Below are 23,074 nucleotides of genomic sequence, written 5' to 3'. Positions count from 1 at the left end.
CAATATAAAGATGATGTAAAGATGAAACTTCAATTCAAGCAAAAGCAATAACATCAAAGAAACAAAAATCATACTTTTTCAAGTATGATTTTTCAAAATCTTTCAAAAAAAAAAAAAAAAAAAAATTTTTTTTTTTCAAAAATCATACTTTTTTGGAAATGATTTGGCGGCCCACTTGCAATACCTTCGCGGCCCACCAGGGGGCCGCGGCCCACAGGTTGGGAATCACTGCACTAGGGCATTCACAGACTAGTCGACTAGTCGACTAGTAAAACCACTAGTCGACACTGTGCTTAGTAGTCGACTAGTTTTTTTTTTATCTTTAAGAACATGAGGTATTTTCACGACATACATGGACTATCATATCCCATATCCCTAGCAAAGCCACAGACAGACATGTGAAATCTCCCAGCATGCATAGAGGCTAATACATTTTGACAATAAATAGCAACCAAATCAGCCTAAATAGGCTCAGTGGTAGATATAAATAATATTTATGTTAACACAAGATGCAATTCTAGAACATTTCAATATTGGACAAAATAAAACATAAAAATCAAAACACAACCCTATGTGAAACATACATGTAATCCAGGTGGCATATATATCCCTCGCAAATACAACGTGATATAGATGAGTGACAACCGTAACACGGTTGTACTGTGATGTCCGCTCCAACAAGACTTAGCTTACTTGACACATACTTTTCAATAAAAACACATTTATGCCATGACTTTACATAATGTATATTTATGTCGCATCATTTAGCCTGTGCTGTGATGTGCAGGAGCAGCAGGTAGCCTACAAGTTATAAAACTACCTGCCCTGAATGAGCCGAGTGGGGGTGCTTGTTCACTATTGTGAAAGTTATGTGTTTACAACAGAAAGATCATGGAATGCTATCCTGATGCTATCAGGAATGTCACCGATAGTTAACGTTCTATATTGTAGGCTACAGGGAGACCGCATCAGCCCTGCTGAACAGATCTGTATTTGCCTGGCTGTATGTTGAATTGTTTTATTCAGGCTATTGATAGGAAATGATTTTTCTGTGCCTGGTTTAACCTAGATAAAACTGCCCACTCCAATCAGAAGGTGTTGACATATGTTAATACCTTTCCAGCGTGTCCAATTATTCCAGATATATGAAAAATCAATACAACAAGCAATTCTGATATTTAGAACATTATTTTATATAGAGAATATTGCATATGGTACAGAGCAGGTCAAGTGATATAAATTACCCCTCAGAGATCTCCGTGGTGGATTTCCAGTGGTCTTTCCTAACAGCTGATATGTAGCAGGTCACGAAAAAGACCCTTGAAAACCAACCAATTCTAATATTTTGCGTGGGCTTTTAAAGTGCATTTCCTTGGGGGCGTTCTCTTCTGGTATGGGCTGGTCTCTCCCCGAAGGTTCCTCCTCCATCTGGGGACATCCTTCACTGCTGGGCTGTCATTGGTAGTTATACGATCTCTCCTTCTGTCACTCTTATGGTAGGCGTGTTTTCTCCTCCTCTTGGTCCGCATCACGTGACCTGGCACTTCAGCATGCACTAACCTTTACTGAATACTGGTCACTTATTTTATTTCCTATCTACCAAAACAACTGTCAATATATTTGCTAATATTACCAGCTTGATATATTTTAATTCCTATTTTAACTCCTATAATTTGGGTCAGCTAATTTAGCTATTTTCTCTATTAAAATCTTATAGCACTTTATCTATGGTTACTTTAGACTAGACAATCTAAACTACATCCTGGATTGAATCAAATTAAACTATATTCAGTCTGAAGCTGGAACAATTCTCATACAGCTCAAACCCACTATCTCTTGGTCTAAAACCATTCCTAAGGAATGTAAAAAGAGAAGAGATAGTTGCAAATCTCAACACAACAGGAAAAGCAGCCTCATCCTTCTTCTGATCAAGATGAGGACACTTATTAATTAGCAATTGCCATTTATCAACAAATTTGACAACCACTTGCCAATTCGGTCGGCAGATACAATCTTTAATATCCCGATTATTTTGACTATTCATTTATTTTCCCAACCTATAGTTGCAATAGTAACAATAAGCTAATATTTATCTAAATATTATATACTGTAGCTCCCTTATTGTATAGCAAGTAAGACAAATATTCCCAAAGACCAAAAAGCCTATTCGAACCCGGGCCCCTCTTCTCATATGGGCTGTGTCCCATCCATTGGTATACACACCGGATAGCAGGCCCCATCTCCTTTGGGGGAAAGGTCAACGCATTGTAAAAACATCATTTATTAACTCCAAAATACATAGTGTTGGTCTTCCTCCTCTCCCATCAAGGTCGAACACGCCAACCAGTCGGCCCGTCCCAAGGAGAACCTAGGTAATGTTTTCCCGACCTGCCTTAAACAGGGATTAACATAAAAGCTTGGCAAATAGAGCATTGTTCAACTTCAGTTGGACCATCTGATCATTTACCCCCAAGGCCAGCATGTCCCCTGGCAGAGAAGGAGATACGTTTATCTTTCATTTAGAGTTTCCTCAGCTCTCCCAAGGCCCTAAATATATTTCAGGAACAAAACATTTAAAACATAATAAAAGATATATTTGAATTAGCAAACAATTACATCATCTCTTTAATTGCATATTTTCACATCAGCTTGGCCTCCCTGCTGAGGTATCCGCCCCCTGTTGAATCCAATTTGGGCTTAATGAAGAAATGTTTGGTTATAAATTAGGAAAAATGGAGATCTTTACTGAATACCAGGGATCTGAGGAGATAAATCCTATCACTATGATCTGTGATGTGCTGAGATATCCAAATTGGCATGAAGAGATGACAGCATAAAGCCGCAACCCGGACTGGATCGAGTGGATCGGAGCTTCGAAAGGAAGAATGTCATTGCCTAACCGGAGTTCACCAATGACCACAGTTGTGAATAATTCTACGCCTAAAAGGCGTGGTAAAATGGTTTAAGGCCGGGTTTAGCGCTGAGGGGAAAATAGGGACTGCGCTGACCACGCCCACTTATCTGCGCTGCTCCTGGCGTTAAATGCTATTTTAAGGCCAGGGGCAAGATAGGGCCCAACGAGTCTTAATGAGCAGGAGTTTGAGTCTCTTCCTCTTTGTTTTGCGCTAACAGGTAAATGGGTCTGAAACAAGGCCTTCCTGCCTGGCTGGAGATACTTAGGGATGCAAAACTGCTTTTGTCTGTAAGTATGCAGCTCCTAATGATGCCATTAATTAACTTTAAAAATACAGAATATATAGGCTGGGCCGGGCACTGCAGGAAGGACACTGCTACAAATGTTAATGACTGAAGGAATATCTTATCATCCAATCTATGTTGTCACTCCCCTGGTTATCATCTAGCTATCTAGATTACAGAACAAACGCCACTTAATTAATGTGAATATTACATTAGGTGGCCACAGCGGTATACTATCATCAGTATCATGGAAGACTCCTCGACAGGAGCCTGGAGATGAGGCCCTGGAGAAATGGCTGCAGATCCCATTTCACATGCAACTCACAGGACTATTAATATTGACCAATCGATGATCCGGCTCTGTTGAACAGTTAATCAATACAATGATTAAGGGCAGTTTTTCTGCGATCATACCCAACATGCCGCGGTGCCAAACTGACAGCCTTTTTCTGAACAGGTAGAAACACACGTTTCATTGGAAAAAGGCAACAGGACATGTTGGCATTTAAAGTGCAATTCTGCCCACGTCCGGAATTTGTAAATCATTTTTTACCCTAATCCATCACGGCGAGACATCGGGCCGACAGACACCGCTTCAACAACACCTTCCAGACCCGAGCGATGTGCAGGTAATAGCTTTATCATTTATCTGTGTCTCTGTCAAAAGCATGTGCTGAATATGAAAGAGCAACCTAAACTGTACATCATGTCCATAACTCCACCTGCTAACCTCTGTGAATAAGATGCTCATTACGGCCGAGACACACATCTTGCGTCTGCTGTGCGTCTGCGTGGCGTCTGCGTGGCGTTACCTGTTGATTTTCATTTTGGCGCCCATGTTAACAGGTTACAGCAGCCACATCACCGGCATCAGACGGGAGTCTCAGGCGCGTGTCTTGCGAGGCGTGAGACGCGCGTCATCTAGAGAATAGAAGCGACGCCTATTTTTTCTGCTTACCGCGCGCGTGTCTCTAGCGTGTCTCTACACAAATAGACACAAATAGACATTAAAATGATATTTTACAGGGGCAGCCACAGCCAATCAAGGCTCGTTTTGATTTGAGACGGGAGGATGAGCGGAGCTCACAGCTGCAGATCTCCTGCCCTCTGAAAACCACATACTGTAGGCTACAATGTGGCTTCGTTCCTCCCCTCCCCACCACACACACACAGACACACACACACACACACACACACACACAAATCAATACTGTCTCGATTACGAAGTGAGCCCAAGCCATCTTCAGTTAAAATCATCATTGTATTGTTTATAGCAAATTTAATAAAAGGTCAACTCTATAGAAAGATAGTTGGCAGACAGACAGCAGCGCACAGCAGCCACGCTGTCTGTGTGGATGCCGGGGGCGTGCCAGCCGCAGCCAGCACGCCACGCACACGCACTAGGTAGGTACACGCAAGATGTGTGTCCCGTCCGTTATGCAGCTTTCCGTCCAGAAAAACACTGAGCAATGGCCTGTGAATAAAAAACGTTGAAATGACACAGAGCAGAAATGAAACAGAGCAGGGGCAAAATAACAACACAGTGAAAAGCCAACAGTCTTCCAAATTGCTTCACCATAGTGTTCTTCTTCAGTGGTTCTCAAAGTGTGGTCCGTGGACCCCCAGGGGGCCTTGAGGGGCTTCGTCAACAGAAAAGGGCAATCATTTATTGTCACTATAATTCCATCATCCATAAGTAACACAATGGCAGAATGTAGGACGAGTGGTTGTAGGTTTCATACACTTTCTGTAATAAAACATCTAAAAGCAAAGCGATGATCAGATGGGGGACCCTGGGACAAAATCTTATCAGATGGGGGGAGACAGTGGTCTAATTTGTGTCAGTTTAGGGGTGCTTGACGTGAAGACGTTTGAGAACCACTGCTCTTATTGAATGTATAAAGTGAGCTCTGCATCAAGAACACACATGGGGATCAATGGTTTATAAAACATCAGAGGCATTTAGATTCTCTTACAAAATGACAGAAGCCACCGTGTACTTTCTTTCATCACAGTTCAATTAGGTGGAAATCATGGAGGACTAAATCCTTAGGATTAACACTGAGCAGAGCACTGTTGACAATGTGCCTGGAGTGAATAATAACATAAGCTACCACAGAGGGGCAGAGAGAGAGAGAGAGAGAGAGAGGGGGGGGGGGCTGCCAGAGAGAGGGGGGCAGAGAGAGAGAGAGGGGGGGGGCTGCCAAAGAGAGGGGGGCAGAGAGAGAGAGAGGGGGGGGGCTGTCAGAGAGAGGGGGGGGGCTGCCAGAGAGAGGGCGGCAGAGAGAGAGAGAGAGAGAGAGGGGGGGCCTGTCAGAGAGAGGGGGGCAGAGAGAGAGAGGGGGGGGGCTGCCAGAGAGAGGGGGGCAGAAAGAGAGAGGGGGGGGGCTGCCAGAGAGAGGGGGGGGGGGCTGCCAGAGAGAGGGGGGCAGAGAGAGAGAGAGAGAGGGGGGGGCTGCCAGAGAGAGGGGGGCAGAGAGAGAGAGAGAGAGGGGGGGGGGGGCTGCCAGAGAGAGGGGGGCAGAGAGAGAGAGAGGGGGGGGCTGCCAGAGAGAGGGGGGCAGAGAGAGAGAGAGGGGGGGGGGGCTGCCAGAGAGAGGGGGGGGGGCTGCCAGAGAGAGAGAGGGGGGGGGGGGGCTGCCAGAGAGAGGGGGGCAGAGAGAGAGGGGGGGGGCTGTCAGAGAGAGGGGGGGGCTGCCAGAGAGAGGGGGGCAGAGAGAGAGAGAGAGAGAGAGAGGGGGGGGGCTGCCAGAGAGAGGGGGGCAGAGAGAGAGAGAGGGGGGGGCTGCCAGAGAGAGGGGGGCAGAGAGAGAGAGAGAGAGGGGGGGGGGCTGCCAGAGAGAGGGGGGGGCTGCCAGAGAGAGGGGGGGGGCTGCCAGAGAGAGGGGGGGCTGCCAGAGAGAGGGGGGGGGCTGCCAGAGAGAGGGGGGGCTGCCAGAGAGAGGGGGGCAGAGAGAGAGAGAGAGGGGGGGGGGGGGGCTGCCAGAGAGAGGGGGGCAGAGAGAGAGGGGGGGGGGCTGCCAGAGAGGGGGGCAGAGAGAGAGGGGGGGGGGCTGCCAGAGAGAGGGGGGCAGAGAGAGAGAGAGAGGGGGCGGGGCTGCCAGAGAGAGGGGGGCAGAGAGAGAGAGAGAGAGAGAGGGGGGCTGCCAGAGAGAGGGGGGCAGAGATATAGACAGAGAGAGAGAGAGAGAGGGGGCGGGGCTGCCAGAGAGAGGGGGGCAGAGAGAGAGAGGGGGGGGGGGGGGGGGCTGCCAGAGAGAGGGGGGCAGAGAGAGAGAGAGAGGGGGGGGCTGCCAGAGAGAGGGGGGCAGAGAGAGAGGGGGGGGGGGCTGCCAGAGAGAGGGGGGCAGAGATATAGACAGAGAGAGAGAGAGACGTTTGATGTTCCTTTAATGAACAGTCAACTTATCTTAAAAACACAGAGCGACCTAACAATGCCAAAAACTAAACAAACTCAATTGCCTCGCCACCCACACCCACCCGCACCCGCACCCGCACACCCACACACAGACACGTGCACACGCACACACACAGAGAGAGAGAGAGAGAGAGAGAGAGAGAGAGAGAGAGAGAGACCAGTTTCGACAAAGGAAGACAGGATTACCTATGCATGATGGGAGGTGGTTGTCCCACGCCCTCCTCTCCCCAGTCATGCACTTTAGTATGCCACTGCCATGCAGCGTGTAGCCTCGGTCACAGCCGTACGTGATGGCACTGCCAGCAAAGTGACCCTGGTCGCTGACTTTGAAGCCGAACTGCGGCACGCCCGGAGCATCGCAGTGGGAGAGCTCAAAACCTGGAGGGAGCAGGAGGAGAGGATGAGTTTACCAATGACTACCAAGTCAACTGGAGAGAGCAGCCATATTGTAAACCGACGCCATATTCCCATTCATCCGCATTGTAAAGATATATTGATTGAGCTTTGGGAATTAATTTCCGGTTGAGTACAGATACGGATTGGACTTAAAGTGCCATTATATTACACGGCAGTAAAAGATTATTTCTGGACAGAGAGCACCATAGACTTTCCACAATTAAGTGTTCAATTGAGGGTGGACGTTTAAATTACCAGGCTTGAGGAATAGCGCAGCCGCTCATAACAGTTTGGGGCGATACAAAAAAAAGAGGAATAAAATAAAATAAAATAAAATAAAATAAAATAAAATAAAATAAAATAAAATAAAATAAACAAGCCGCAAATAAGAGTGTTCCAATAACTCTTATGTTTGATCTTGACCGTGGCCTTTGTCTGCTCTCTTCTCGTCTCAGGTAGTAAATGTAAGTGTGTCCCGCTATGCTGCAGCGGGGGCTGATTTATACCCCCTTCTCACAGCGAGGCCGGCCCCTCGGCCCCTGCTCCGTGCCAGATGTTACGTTAGTATTACAGGAGCCATGCCCGCTATAAATCTCCAACAGTTACTGCTCCACATTTAGAAAATTACCTCAGCACTTTTGCTACAAGAGTCATGAAAACACGGTCAGATTTCATGTTCCGACAAGATTTAAGCTGCCGCCCTGTGCCGTGCCCACGCCGGGCCCCCCTTGCTGTTCACGCATCAGTCAAACCTCTGCAGCTTCAAAAGGCAGATTCATTCTGGCTGAAAGGAGCACATAAAGACCAGGAAGGCTGCTAGTTTATGTCCTGCTATTTACCTTGTGTACAAATCCTTGGAAAATTTGAAGCGGCAATCCAATGATGTGCTACTTAATTATGGGCAATTCTGGAATTCAAAAGGCAGCTTGTAATTAAGTCAATCTGAATGAATTGGTTGCATTCAGATGCCGACAGCAATTTATTTAGTTGTGTAGATGAGAGTACACACTCTCCTGATTACTGTACACTTTACTACAGTCTATTACTCTAACGATTTCAGAGGGAAGCCCGTCCTTATTGTCACACGAACACACACCAACACATGCATGCGGCCACAACACACACTCATGCTGACGGTGGCCGGTGAAATATGTCCTCTGCATTTGACCCATCCAGGCTTGTCCTTTCCTCCAGGGGGCAGGCCAGGAGCAGTGTTGGCTTTTTCTTTCCAGCGCCCGGGGACCAACTTCAGATGTTGTCGTCACTGGTCGGATGACGATCTTCTGCATGTTTTTAGTGGGGGGTTATGTACGGAGGAACCCCCTGGGGAGCACGGGGAGGTCACAGTGACCTTGAACTTTGACCTTTGACCACCAAAATCTAATCAGTTCATCCTTGAGTCCAAGTGACGTTTGAGGCAAATTCGAAGAAATTCCATCAAGGCGTTCCCGAGGTATCGTGTTAACGAGCTTGGGAATGGCGTTCGTGAGGTCACATTGACCTTGAACTTTGACCACCAAAATGTAATCAGTTCATCCTTGAATCCAAGTCGACGTTTGAGGCAAATTGTATTAAATTCCATCAAGGTGTTCCTCAGATATTGCGTTAACGAACATCGTATGGTCGTACGGATGTACGTACGGACGGACGTACGTACGGGTGGACGGACAGAGAGACAAGCCGAATCCATAATGCCTCCGGCCTGGCTATCGCCGGCAGAGAGCAAAGTAGATTTATTAGTACACAGTACTCACTGTTAGTACTGTAACTGTAAGTTAGCTAATACTTTTAAGCTTCCGCACAGGTCAAAACAGCATTTGCCATTATGTTAATACTATGTTGAATTCTACCTTGGAAAACTCACTGGAAGACGAACACAGTTCTTAGAGAGCTCAATCACAGGTGAAAAACAAAAACTCTTGAAATTGGACTGCAAAATGCAGCGTCGCCCAAAACAATTCTCTGCTCTCAGTAATGGATTAGAAACGGTTACCAACAATATACACAGTCAGCAAGCCAATTAGGGGGAGAAACAAAACCCATCTATTACTGGCCCACTCCCAAACTCTGCAAACTCCCAATACGTACACATGGGGGCGCACTCACGCATATGTACAGTCACACGCTATATACTGTACAGTGGACACACAAACACATGCAAACACACACACAGACACACCACAGACTTCAAGCAATCCAAACAATAATTCACCTACTTTAACACATTGACTGCCAGCCGTTTTTTTCTTGCTGTAGGTAGCTTCTGCCAAGCCGTTTTTTTGAGGATTGTGGCTCATTTTACAAGAGCCGAGGATTATTTTCTGCTTGGAGTTTGTGAACATACAATATCTCAAAAGTACTAATAGAATGTGTACTTTCTCTGTCTAAAAGAGTTAGTTTGTAGAGTTAGTAGTTATGTAAGCATTAGCAGTTGAATACAGCATGGTTTTAGCGTCAGAAAAAATATTCAGAGATAAACGGCTTTTTGTGAAATTCGATAGAACTGTCACTTTAACCATTCATTTTTGGCATCAGTAAGACCTAAACAATAGTTTGAACAGTAATTTCCTCCATAACAGCAGTAAACTTCCCTCTGCTCAACTCCTCCCTCCTGTGGGCGTTCTTTTTTGCTGCAGCGCCATGTCACAAGCACTTTCCTACCTTTGCAAATGCACTTTCTCATACTCTCAACCTCTCAAATAAATTTCTGAATAGAAATTAAATTCCTCTAAATTATAGCGAAAAAGAAACAAAAAAGAATGGGTTGAAAATCCCATTCTAAAAGCCTTTTAGAATGGGATTTGTTTCCAATTTGGTGTCGGACTAGGGGGCAGTCCCCGCTTGTCACCATTGCTTTGCTGCTGCTGTGCGGGTGTGTGCCTGTCTGTGCGGCCGCTCTTTGAGGAAGTCTGGTTGGACTCGCTCGCGTCTTGGAGTTTTGGTTGAGGGCTTTGATGAAGCTTTTGCGATTCTGGTCATATTATGCTGCGTGTTTCAAAGTGTGTCCCACCCGCAATCCACTATGCAAATCTGCAATCCCGCACCGCCAGCAATCAGCGCGAAAATGAAAGCGCCTTCGCCAATCCACCTTCATGAGAATGGCTTCAGTCACACTGCTTTTTGCTTGCCTTCCTCCTTCCTTGTCGCCACTTAGTGGGTCGGTGGAATGGGTTGTACACGTTGTACACGTCCAATACCTATATAAGAGATGTAAAAGGCTTAGATGCACAACCTACCGTCAAAAAAAAAAAATCGATTTTTTTTGACGAGTACACTCGTCGCTGGCAGTTAACAGCTGGATTGTGTTTGACGAGTACACTCGTCGCTGGCAATTAAGGTGTTAACAAGGTACAGTTACAGTAAGCAGGCAAAGATGCTAATTGCAGCAGAGGGAAGGAAATGAGGGAGGAGGGATTTACAGAGAGAAGGAGAGAGAGAGATAGAGAGAGAGAGAGAGAGAGAGAGAGAGCAATATAGGAAAGAGAGCACATTTCCCTACAGGACTGGAGCAGAAGTGCGCCCTGCTGCGTTTAATAAATACCCTGACAGTGAGAGACACAGCGCAGCAGGGTGAGGGGTCAGTCTGCCTCTTGGTACTGAAGCGAGGCGTAAAATCCACTCAGATGAAATGTAACTCACTGTGGTAGACGAGCTGGAACCCGGCCGCGGTCACCTCCTGGTCAGAGAAGAACTCCAGCCACAGCTGGTTGGAGGTGCTGGTGAGGGACAGGCCCTGCATGGACGTGCCTGTGTACGTGCCGAGGAGCGCGGCCGCGCTGTCCCGCCCGTCATACACCTGGTCAGAGATGGAGGGGATCGAACGCCGCGGGGGGGTTTCAGAAGAAATCAAATCAAAATAAAAACGGTTAATATAAGTGGAAAGTTGTAATACAGTTGCATGCAGGACTGTGGTGGTAAAAAAGAGAAACAAAGGGAAAAACAGAAAAAAGAGGAACCATAAATCAATGTTTGTGGCAGCTCTCTCTCACGGCGTTATAAAATGTGGATAAACTAACTTCAGTCGCCAATAAGACAAGATACAGTACATGAGACTAGAACTAGGGGTGCACCGATCACGTTTTTTGCCACCGATCACCGATTGCCTATGGGAAATATCTGCCCAACCGATCATTGACCGATCACCGATTACCGATCACCGATCACGACATATACACTCCTCAAAGAAAGTTTGGAAACGTTATTTTAGGTCGATTATTTATCCCCTTTAATAATACCAATTGGCATTACATTTTATATCGTTGGAAAGCCTGATTAGTGATAGGGCTTTTTTTTATATAATAATAATAATAATAATAATAATAATAATAATATTAATAATATTATTAATAATAATATTAATAATATCGGCCGATACAAATCGGCCGATACAGATTGCTTGCCGATCGATCGGTGCACCCCTAACTAGAACAACTGAAACCAAATCATATCCCTATAAATATATATTTTATCATCATCATCATCACCTCTAACAGAGGAACCACATTCTCCAGGTTGGGTAGGCCTACCCATAGAACCCATTCTCATCCAGATATCCTGAGGTGAGAGGTCAAGAGACCCCTTTGAAGATGAGCTTGCCAGTTTTTCTCTGGCGAATATGTAGCCTGAATTTGGAGCGTTATTTAGCCCCCTTCCTAACAAGCTAGCATAACATAGTTGGTACCAATAGATGCCTCAGGTTCGTACTGTAGCTAGGTTCATTATTTTAATATATTATCAGTAGCTTAGCTTAAAGCGAGCCTGATACAGCCTCCAGCTCCGAAAGACAGTAATGTCGGCAGAGGACGTCTGCGATAAAAAATAATCATGCATAAACCATTGTAAAAAAAAGGTGACTAAAACACTGCATTTAAAACGATACATAAATGGTGTTTATGTGCGTTTACCCCCTACTACAAGGTTTACAATCCCATTGATTCCATTTCATCACCTCTGACATGATGTTAGAGGATGAACTACCTACGCTACTAAAATGGTAAAGAATAGCACTATAAAGTAGTACATATCAATACTGAAGAAGAAGAAGAAGCGTATATTTATCGCTTTAATAAGCCACAATTAAAGAGCAGCTATGAGTACTGTATATCCTTTGTTTTATATGGCACCTTTATTGCAAGACTGATGCAAAATGAGCAAATTGAGATTGGATTGAGCATCATTCTTCCCATTGATTTGGCACTGTGCATCCTTAGAGTTGAATAAACAAGATGGCGGGCGGTTTGTGAACTCCAACTGACAAAAGGGTACTTTAGAGGTCTGGAAGAATAACTGCTCTTCTTACTTTATTTGTGTCTATTCATTTCATCCAATCTTATTAAACAAGAAAATCGGTTGAAGGACAAAGGGGAAGCAGCACTGCGTGCAGGCCCGGCTCCAGACCCAAGTTACAGAGGGGGCCTGCCACTAGCTTGGGGGGGCCAAGCTACCCAAGGGGGGTCCGGGGGGATTCTCCCCCGGAAGAAGATTTTGTACATTTTAAAGTAAAATTTGTCAACCTGGTGCATTTGAGAGCAAAATGAAGAGGCTAAATCTGTGAAGAACTACACACATCTCTAATGTGTTGTGACTTTACAAATAATTAGGCCTAAACAATTAATATTAAGTGTATTTACACATTGTGCACAAATTGCATTCATTGTGACAAATTTACAATAGTTAATATCCAGCCAGAATCATTGCAAATGGATGTTCAAAGTAACAGTTAGCAATAGCATTCAGTTAATCAATGCCTAATGACAGCCAGATTCCATGTTAAACTTTAAAACAGAAAAACGGAAAAACGTTTAGCAAAAAAAAAAAAAAAAAACTTTTTCTTTTTCTTTTCTTTTTTTTAATGGGGGGGCCAGTTTGTTGAATGGGGGGGCCCGGCCCGGTCAGGCCCGCCCCTAGCGCCGGGCCTGACTGCGTGTGAGATGGGAACGGGACAGAAGCATGAAGAAATGACAAAAAGCTTCTGTCCTTTGTTCAATGTATATGCAGGAATCCTGCAGTTAAATTCAATACCTTTTAAAACCTTTTTAAGACCTTTTCAATATCTAAGAGCTTTTTGTCACATCAGCGATAGGGTTGGAAATCACAAGTTTCATCTTGATATATGATATAGATCAGGGGTGGCCAACCAGTCGATCACGGTCTACTGGTCGACCGCGGACTGACCCCAGGTCGATCACGAGGGGTGTCAAAAATCGATTATTAAAAAATAAATAAATAAAATAATAATCAAATAAAATATAATGGAAGTACATGCAGTTGTTTATTTTAATTATGGATCATAATACAATGCAATTCCAAAGGCACTTTTATTTTAAAAGTAGCCACACAGTGAGAAAAAATAAAGTGAAAAAAAAATCATCATGTATTCGGGAAAAAAAGTGATGCATCGATTTAAGATGCATCGAGATGCATCGATAATCGTAATCGAATCGTAGCCCTCTGAATCATAATCGAATCGAATCGTGAGGCCAGTGAAGATTCACAGCCCTAATGTCAAATGGTTGTGGGACAACGAGAAAGTGTTGTGAGGTTAGTTACTGCAGGCTGGAAACGATGTGCGTGCGTTTGCGATGTTGAAACTGGACTGGTAGATCTTGGGAGGCTGGCTACTTGAAAAGTAGATCTTGGGTCAAAAAAGGTTGGGCACCCCTGATATAGATGTACGATATAGATTCAGAGCCTTCGCCATTGCTGCCCCAACCCTCTGGAATTCCCGGCCCCTTAACATCCGTAACTCTGACACACTCACTTCTTTTAAAAACCAACTCAAATCCCACCTTTTCAAGAAAGCAACAATATCTGACTTCTCCCTCCACCTTCCTTTTTCATTTTGCAACCCCCATATTTGTTTTTGTTCTGTATTTGTGTACATCTTATGTTATACTGTTTGTAAAGCGTCTTTGAGTAACAAGAAAAGCGCTATATAAGTCATTATAAAACAGCTCTCTCAAATCAAGCAATCTGATTGGTTCACAGCCATTGTATAAATCCCGTAACCCACTCTCATAACCCATGGCCATGGGTTATGAGTTGCCATGGCAACTCTCTTACTAAAAGGCTTTGGTTACCTCAAATGACAATGTAGAAAAAACAAATGGCGGAGACAGCTGTCAGATCCTTGTGAATCGATCTTCGCTTATAACTTTACTAATACTTCGCAGAAAATTATGTTTTGTACAAGAATAGACGCGGGCTAATGTCTTCTTTGCAAAAAAAAGGCTGTTAACCCCGCATTTAACCCCGCATTTAACCCCGTAACGTTAGTTGGTGTCGGGCTTTGCAGAAAGCTCTCAGCTTCTCAGCAAGCACTGAGAATGCAGCGCTGTGCTCGAGCTGCGTGTCGGGCTTTCCAGAAAGCTCTCAGCTTCTCAGCAAGCGCCAGGATTGGCCAATGTCAACTTCAGTCTCCAGAACGATCCAATCAAATCACCCGCACGTTATTGCGGTCCCGCCTTACAGTAGTGTTTCAACTGACTCTATCAGAATACCATGCCAGTCGGACTTATAGTATTATTGTAGAAAAGGGTCCATAATGGCCCACCGTCAGGCCTGTTCTTGGGGCAGTTGACGCCCACAAACCTGCACGCCAACGACGTAATGACGATGACACCGCCGTGACATCATCAACGATGACAATGATGACGTCAGAGTTCACCTGTGAGGTCATCGGCGACGTCAGGCGGTCTAGGCTGACTGTGATGGCAGACGGGACTTTACGGGGTCACCGATGATGTCATAGCAGAGAGTTCACCTGTGAGGTCATCGGCGATGTCAGACATAACATATATATACAAGGTGCTCTGTGACGCTGTATCCGGTATTCTATTCTACTCTCTATCCTACTTCATAATGTCTACCCTTGCCACGACCAAATCTGAAGCCGAGCTGAATCCTGGCTGTCTTACAACCAGCCAGGCCCTGGTGACCGACTGCCTTACAACCAGCCAGGTCACGAGTGGTATTCCTTCAACCGCGTCCGAGGACTGACATCTCTGTGGTTCTGATGGACCACGGCCCGTGAGCCCTCATCTACGATCCAGCAGACTTCACGAGGCAAGCCCACAAGCTTCGCTACAATTATTATTATTATTATATTATCATACTTGGAAACCGTTTTATAAAAGCAATATAGCACTCGAGCTGCGTGTGTTGTGGCATATCCCGCTGATCAGCTGTTATCCCACGAGGCCGCAGGCCGAGTGGGATAACAGCTGATCAGCGGGATATATTTGCCACAACACACTGGCTCTCATGCTATATTGCTTAATTATATAGTCATATATTATTATTATTATTCTTTGGAAACGATACGATTTTTGCTGACATCTGCCACGATACGATATCGATTCAATTTCAAGGTTGTGCCATCAATATGAGATGATATCATATGCTCATTTAACACAGTCAGCACAATAGCTACTGTATAACATTTAATACCTCTCAAATGGTGATTAATTAATACTTTTGAAGGGCCTTAATTTCCCTTAATTTGATTGACCAACCTTTAATGCTTTTTATGTTATAAATAACATAAAAATCACCAAGAATATATACAGGTGTACAGAGGCTCTACAGCTGTTTCTCATTTGGTTTTTCCACTTGACTCCGGTACTGCTGCAGCAGTAAAAGTGGGAGCTTTTGATATTTCAATGTTTTCTTTGTTCTTTACAAAAGCCCACCTCACTGCCGCCACGCCCTGCAGCAGTACCGCAGCAAAGTGGTCAAACAAAATGAGAAACACATCGAGCGCCGCGGTAGTTCAGGCAGGCCGCGAATGTCAAGCCTAGCTTAAATGGGGCGGCTTTAGCTCAGGAGGTAGAGCAGGTCGGCCAATGACGCAAGGGTTGGCGGCTCGATCCCCGCTCCCTCCCAGCTGCTGTCGTTGTGTCCTTGGGCAAGACACTTAACCCTCCTTGCTCCCGATGGTGTGTAGGCACCCTGCGTGGCAGCCTGCCGCCATCGGTGTATGAATGGGTGAATGTAGACTATCTACTGATTGTAAAGCGCTTTGGATAAAAGCGCTATATAAATGCAGGCCATTTACCATTTACCATTTACCCAGCCCACAGCTGATTAGGAGCTGATCTCAAACCCAGCCCACATCAGCTGACTGCTTAGCTGATGCATTCAATTGGCTCAACTCTCTTTGATTCTGCTTCAGTCTGCTGCCTAACATGGCTGCTTCATCTGCAAGCGGTTTGCAACCCACCTCCTCCTTTCATGCTGTGTCTGACTTAAAGCCCCAATAAGCATTTTCACCTTAATGTAACAGCTTTTTAGCCATTGATGGTACAGTGACTTATAACAGGGAGAATGTCGCGTCTTTTGGTCACACAGCGCCCTCCAAAGGCCTCTCCTGGGACTAAGTTATTTCATGCCTGCATCCCGGAGGCAGCCTGGAGGCACATACTGCGCATGTGCTGTACAGCTGAAGTACTGTGTTCACTAAAACAAGGAAGTAACTCGGTGTGGATTTGCTACAAAAATTACGTTTCACGTAACTATGGCTTATTATCTCATCACGTGGAGAGTACCCGATGTCACAACATGTACATACATGTAGAGCTTTCTCTCGCTGTGTTTTGTTGACTTTGAACGGCAATATCGATACCGATGCTATTGCACCCAGAGGGCGCTGTTTCCCCAATAGCAAAACTTGGAGAAGTTGCTGAATAGGGCTTTAAACAATGTAATTTGTGTTGTCATTGTTGCTTGCTCTGTTCTGTACCTGGAGGTCTTTTGTTGCTCTCCTTGCCTTAAGGCTATTTACCATGTTGCTCATGGAGGGGCAAGGAGCTCCCATAATCTGCTGCTGCCGTTCTCCAGAACAGAACAGAGCCATACCGCCAAATATAACTCACGCTACTACAAGCTTTAAATTGATATAAGTGGTCTTGTGTTTTTGACTAAAGTGGTCCTGACTGAACTCATACTGTATTTGACACAACAAGATGTACAACATAGAGACATGCTATGGAGATAACATCATTTTACATGGTTCAAATTTGGATGACTGCTTTAAATGTTTTTAGTTCATGTAATTTACATTTACATTCTAGGAAACTAGACTGTATCTGTTTGAGGTCAACATCATTATGTCCTGGATTAAACAGTAATTATTAACCAACTACTGAATTAGGGCTGTGAATCTTCACTGGCCTCACGATTCGATTAGGATTCAGAGGGCTACGATTCGATTCGATTACGATTATCGATGCATCTCGATGCATCTTCAATCGATGCATCACTTTTTTCCGCAATACATGATTTATTTTTCCTCACTTTCTTTTTTCTCACTGTGTGGCTACTTTTAAAATAAAAGTGCATTTGGAATTGCATTGTATTATTATCCATAATTAAAATAAACAACTGCATGTACTTCCATTATATTTTATTTGATTATTAAAAAAAAAAAAAAAAAAAAAGACATTTGTGAATCGATGCAGAATCGTGCATGTCCGCATCGCGATGCATCTTATAATCGATTATTTTTGACACCCTTATACTGAATGTTCTTGATTCAGTAATTTTTCATCTTTAATTGGTTGTACTACCTTTTTCCTCACTTCTAAACCATGTGTTTCGGCCGATCAATGGTTGCATTTTGTCAGTCAGTCAGTCAGTCACGGACATTTGGGTATATATAAAGACAGAACACACAAGTTGTCACATAAATCCTTTCTTTTTTCTTTTCTGATTTTTCCCCATTTTCTCCCCAATTATACTTGGCCAATTTATCCCCATGCTGCCCTATTGGCTGCCCCGGTCGCTGCTCCACCCTCTGCCGATGTGGAGAGAGCCGAGACTAGCACCATGTTTCCTCCGACACGTGCAGTTGCCAGCCGCTTCTTTTCACCTGACAAGGGGAGCTTCACCGGTAGGACGTTGCACGTGGGAGGATCACGCTACTCCTAGACCAGGCGCCCCGACCGACCAGAGGAGGTGGCGACGCTAGTGCAGCGACCAGGACGCATACCACCCAATCCGGCTTCCCACCCTCGGGCACAGCCAATCGTGCCTGTATGGACGGCCGACCAAGCCGGAGATAACACGTGGATACGAACCTGCGACCCTCGTGTTTGGTAAGCAGCAGGGAATCTACCGCTACACTACCCAGATGCCATAACATAACAAGTTATGCATTGTTGAAGCTCCAAATATTAAGTATGACTCTCCTAGGCTACATGTAACGTTCCTGAATAGGGCTGGGTTCAAAGAATCGATTCTCTGATTTTTAATCGATTTTTATGTTAATCCTTTGATATCGATTCATATGTCCAGAGATCGATTTTTGTATTAACACATTCACTGCCAGCCTTTTTTTTTTTTACTGTAGGTAGGTTCTGCCAGAGGTTTTTTTTGAGGATTCTGGCTCATTTTACAAGAGCCGAGGATTATTTTCTGCTTGGACTTTGTGAACACAAAGTTCACAAAAGTACTAATAGAATGTGTGCTTTCTCTGTCTAAAAGAGTTAGTTTGTAGAGTTAGTAGTTATGTAGATATTAGCCGTTGAGTACAGCATGGTTTCAGGGTCTGAGACTGAAAGCTGAGATAATCGCAGTTTTGTGAAATTCAATCAAACAGGCAGAACAGTCACTTTAACTCATTGAGTGCCATGGACGAACATGTTCGTCATTTCAAATAGTAACGTAGAGTGCCAAGGACGAATATGTTCGTCAATTGCGTTTTTTGACGGGGGGGTGTCGATCTAAGCCTCTTACATCGCCTCTTACGATATGGGAGCTATTGAATGTGTCTAACCTATTTTACAGAACCCTTAGGTGGCGACAGTGCTCTCCACATAACAGAAAGGCAAGGAAAAAACAAAGAAGAAGTCGTTATGGAAACGGAAATCGCATCGCATCCGTATGCATCGATATGCAGGAAGCATAACGTTACTGCAGCTGTGCCTGCAGCAGCCAATCTGCTCCCACAATTGAGCCGCTCCGTGTCGGTTGCGACAGCACATCGGCATGATCAGCCGTGGAGTTGTTATTATTCTCAACTGGAAGCATGGTTGCCGGTGACAAACACACGCGGAACGCTGTAAAAAAGCTGGATGTCGCGCACCCTTCACTGTGCGCACAGCAAACTCAGCAGAGAGCCACCACAGACAGGAGGAGGAGTGTGCAGTTGAGGCGAGGCGGGGCGGGGCGGGGGGGGGGGGGGGCACGCAGAGCAGCACACAACACCCAGACAGACCAGGCAGCAGGACAGGATTGACAAACGCAAGCCAGAATATCCGATGCCCACCAGCAGCAAATCAAGACCAGCAAGAAGCTGCAACCAGCAGCGCACGCAGGGGCCAGCGCTGCTGGTTGCAGCTAAAAATATTATTCTGCCAAACAAAATTCCCTGGCCTTCACTGTTTTATTGAAGGAAATTATTTTTGAGGTGTGACTACATTAGAAAAGATTAGCTTCAGAGTCAGTGATGTGCTTGAAATGTTTAATTTCACAAAAGGCCCATTATCTCAGCTTCTAGAAAAAAATTGCTGTTTTTGGATGAATCAAGCTATCTTCTCCGGCTCATAACTAAAGAATGGAAAATGGGATCAATAAACTTTTTTTTGCAGATGATAGAATAGAGTCTCATCGTTCTTTGTGCGTGTTCAGTGTTTACATAGTAATATCACACAATATTCTGTGGGCCTCGAGAAATCACTGAAAACGCTCTGAAACTCTGGCACTGGGAGCGTCCGTTCTCCAAAAGTGGCTGGCACTCAATGAGTTAACCATTTATTTTTGGCATCAGTGAGAGATCAGACATCTAAACAATATAGTTCTGAACGCCCTCTCCTTCAAACTCCTCCCTCCGTGGGCGTGTCTGGTGGCTTTCAGCAGCGTTTGTCACAAGCGAGTGTTCTGCTGCTGCGAGTTTGAGCAGCCTCCCTCCCTGGCAGCGAGTGTGGATAGGGCTCACTCGTTTCTTGGGTTTGAGAGCTTTGATGAAGCTTTGTGCGATTCTAGGCTTTATGCTGCGTGTTTCAAAGTGTGTTTTCCACCCAGTCTATTTTTGGAATCCCCCACCGCCAGCTCCCAGCGCGATAATGCGCGAAAGTGAAAGCGTTTTCGCCAATCCATTTTACAGTAGAGAATGGTTTCCTCGCGCGTTCCCCTACAGTTTTGGCTCTGATTTTTCTAGTGTGGAGAGCACTGTCGCCACTTAGTGGGTCCGTGGAATGGGTTGTACACGTTCGCTGACTCCAATATTTTTATAGGAGACGTGGGGAGCGTTGATCCACGTCCCACCGTCAAAATTTTTTTTTTTTTTTTTAAGCCGAGATATCTCGTCATTGGCAGTGAACCGTTGGATTCTGTAAGCCGAGATATCTCGTCAATGGCAGTGAACGTGTTAAAAAAAATTAACAGGCTAAAATATTATGCTGTGTGTGGTAGTTGAAACATAGTTTCAAGTTGACGTTTATTTATGTTTGTAGTTGAAACAAAAACATAAATACTGTATAGGCTACATAAATGGAAATGTTTGATCATTAACACATTAAGTGCCATAGACGACCTAACTCGTCTTACATAATCCAGCGCTTGAGTGCCAAGGACGAGCTAACTCGTCTTACATAAACATTTTTTTTTTTTGACGGTGGGACATCAATCAACCCCTTTTACATCTTCGAGATAACTATTGGAGCAAGATAATGTGTGTAATCTATTTTACCGACCACTAAGTGGCAACAGAGACAGAGAGAAGCCACAGCCACGGGACCCGTGGACCAAAAGCAGCCGCCTCCCGCGGAAATGGCTTGGCGATTTTACAGTCAGAAAAGAAGGAGCCTCATTCTCATACTGTAGGCGGGGACGCTTCGCGCTGCTGCGGTGGGGGTTTCCAGAAATGGACTGTGTGTCAGCATAAAGCCTAGAGTCGCACGGGGCTTAATCGGGGCTCTCAAACCCAAGAGACAGTGAGACCTATCCACACTCGCTGCCAGGGAGAGAGGCTGCTCTAACTCGCTGCTCAAACTCCCAGCAGCACAGACGGAGGGAGGAGCCCGGAGACACACACACAGAACGGACAGAGATCCCCTCCCCCCAGAGCAACGCGCGAACACACACACACACACACACACACACACACACACACACACACACACACACACACACACACACACACACAATACAGTATACAGACTCGCCCAAAGGCAGCCACAATCACAGGCAGGTGACTGTTCTGCTGAGTTTCACAAAACTGCGATTATCTCAGTTTGCTGTCTCATACGCTAAAACCATGCTGTACTCAACGGCTAATATCTACATAACTACTAACTCTGCAAACTAACTCTTTTAGACAGAGAAAGCACACATTCTATTAGTTATTTTTAGATGATTGGTGTTCACGAAGTCTTAACAGAAAACAGATCCTCGGCTGTTGTAAAATGAGCCAGAATCCTCAAAAAAAACCCTGGCACAACTTACCCACAGGATTGAAAAAATGGCTGGCACTCAATGTGTTAATATCTACTTTTAGAAATGATATAGGCTGAAATCAAATCACTGTGCATAATTGTGAAAGTGTCTTTATTGACAGATGAAAAGGCTGTTATTTACCCTTTGTCACCACCTGGTGAGTAAATATATGTGTAACTAAAACCATTAAAATTGACAACCGGTCCGCAACTTTTTTTCCCCATGTATCTACTTGGCGCAAAAAAGGTTGGGAACCCCTGTGTTACATAACTGGACAGTCATGTAATTCAGGTTACAGCTCAAAAAACACGTTTTGGTATCACTAACCAAATCGATATTGAAATTAATCGAATCGGATCGAATCGAAATTAATCGATTCGCAACCTTGTGAATCGGAATCGAATCGATTCTTGAAATTTGAACCAATACCCAGCTCTATTCCTGAATGACATGAAATGAGGTCAAATGATGAGAAATGAAATACAAGGCGCCAGGCTCTTCCTTTGAAAACTGCTCTTCAAATATACTTAGCTTTCCAAGCATGTCTCCTCCCCATTTGAGATGTTCACAAAATGACCAAGTGCAACCGAGTCAAGGGATTTGCCCTGAGATTAATGCTGATACGACTCCATTAGGAACAGGGGCATTAGTATGCTCCGTTAATTGTAGGATTAGACCTAACAAGACATCTGCATTTAAAGAAGATTAGATTCCAGCTGTGAAGCCGCGACTGGGGAGTCATTTGTGCTTCACATCTGTGCTGCTCACCACAACTGTTGAAATGCCCTTGATGATCCCTGACGTCCCAAAGGGGAAAGAAGCTGCTGCTTCTGTTTGACCTTTGCTCTGACATCCTTGGCAAAACATTTGTATTCTGCCTGGTGCTTTACGTGTGTCCTTGTAGTATTTCAAAGACCCCCCCAACCCCCCACACTAGGGATGTCACGATACTAGAATTTCTACTTCGGTACCGATACCCAGGAAAATATCGATACTCGATACCATTTTCGATACCACGCGGCGGGATGACAACAACACATCAAGAGGCATAAAAAAGAAACAAACAGATGGACGGACAGACGCACGCTTCTCCATAATCTAGACCTGATAAAACTCACTAAAAACTTTGACCTTAACAGCAGATTACACCTGTTCTAGTCATCAGCCTATCAGAATACTTTGAATTTATTGAAGCAAAAGATACCCAATGACAGGGAGGGAGAAATCAGTGGTATGTTTGATTTTTCATTAAGAGAAAGCACTGCTGATATTGATACAGTTGCAAATGAGTATTGTATCCGTTTCAACTTTTTAGTATTGATACGTATCGATACTATCGATACCTGTTGCAAATGAGTATTGTATCCGTTTCAAATTTTTAGTATTGACTTTTATCGATACTATCGATACCTGTTGCAAATGAGTATTGTATCCGTTTCAAATTTTTAGTATTGACTTTTATCGATACTATCGATACTTTTGACAAGCCTACCCCACACTCCCTTTTTTCTGTTTTCTCATGTTTATGTAATGAGAGGCACCAGAGCATGCCTCATTTCTTTCCTCTTTAATTCTTAAAAAAGAGAAAAAAGCAGCCCAAATCTAATTCCACGCCGTTCTCAGCACAAG

The 23,074-nt window shown here is 44.7% G+C and overlaps 1 protein-coding gene across 1 annotated transcript in view; it reads right to left on the bottom strand.

Annotated features, from left to right (window-relative positions):
* Positions 1–23,074, bottom strand: part of LOC310786958 (CUB and sushi domain-containing protein 3-like) — a gene marked incomplete at its 3' end in the record, with an annotated part of 313,431 nt that overhangs the window by 155,570 nt on the left and 134,787 nt on the right. Inside the window, exons 18-19 of the mRNA XM_083648289.1 lie at positions 10,652–10,808; positions 6,803–6,994 (exon numbers count right to left, since the gene is read on the bottom strand). Of these exons, the coding sequence (XP_083504415.1) occupies positions 6,803–6,994; positions 10,652–10,808 (349 nt within the window). The remainder of the gene's footprint in view (positions 1–6,802; positions 6,995–10,651; positions 10,809–23,074) is intronic.

Source organism: Poromitra crassiceps (assembly GCF_964638095.1).
Source record: "Poromitra crassiceps genome assembly, chromosome: 12".
NCBI lineage: Eukaryota > Metazoa > Chordata > Actinopteri > Beryciformes > Melamphaidae > Poromitra > Poromitra crassiceps.
Note: the sequence above shows the minus strand (reverse complement) of the source record. Positions and strands in the feature narration are given on the sequence as shown.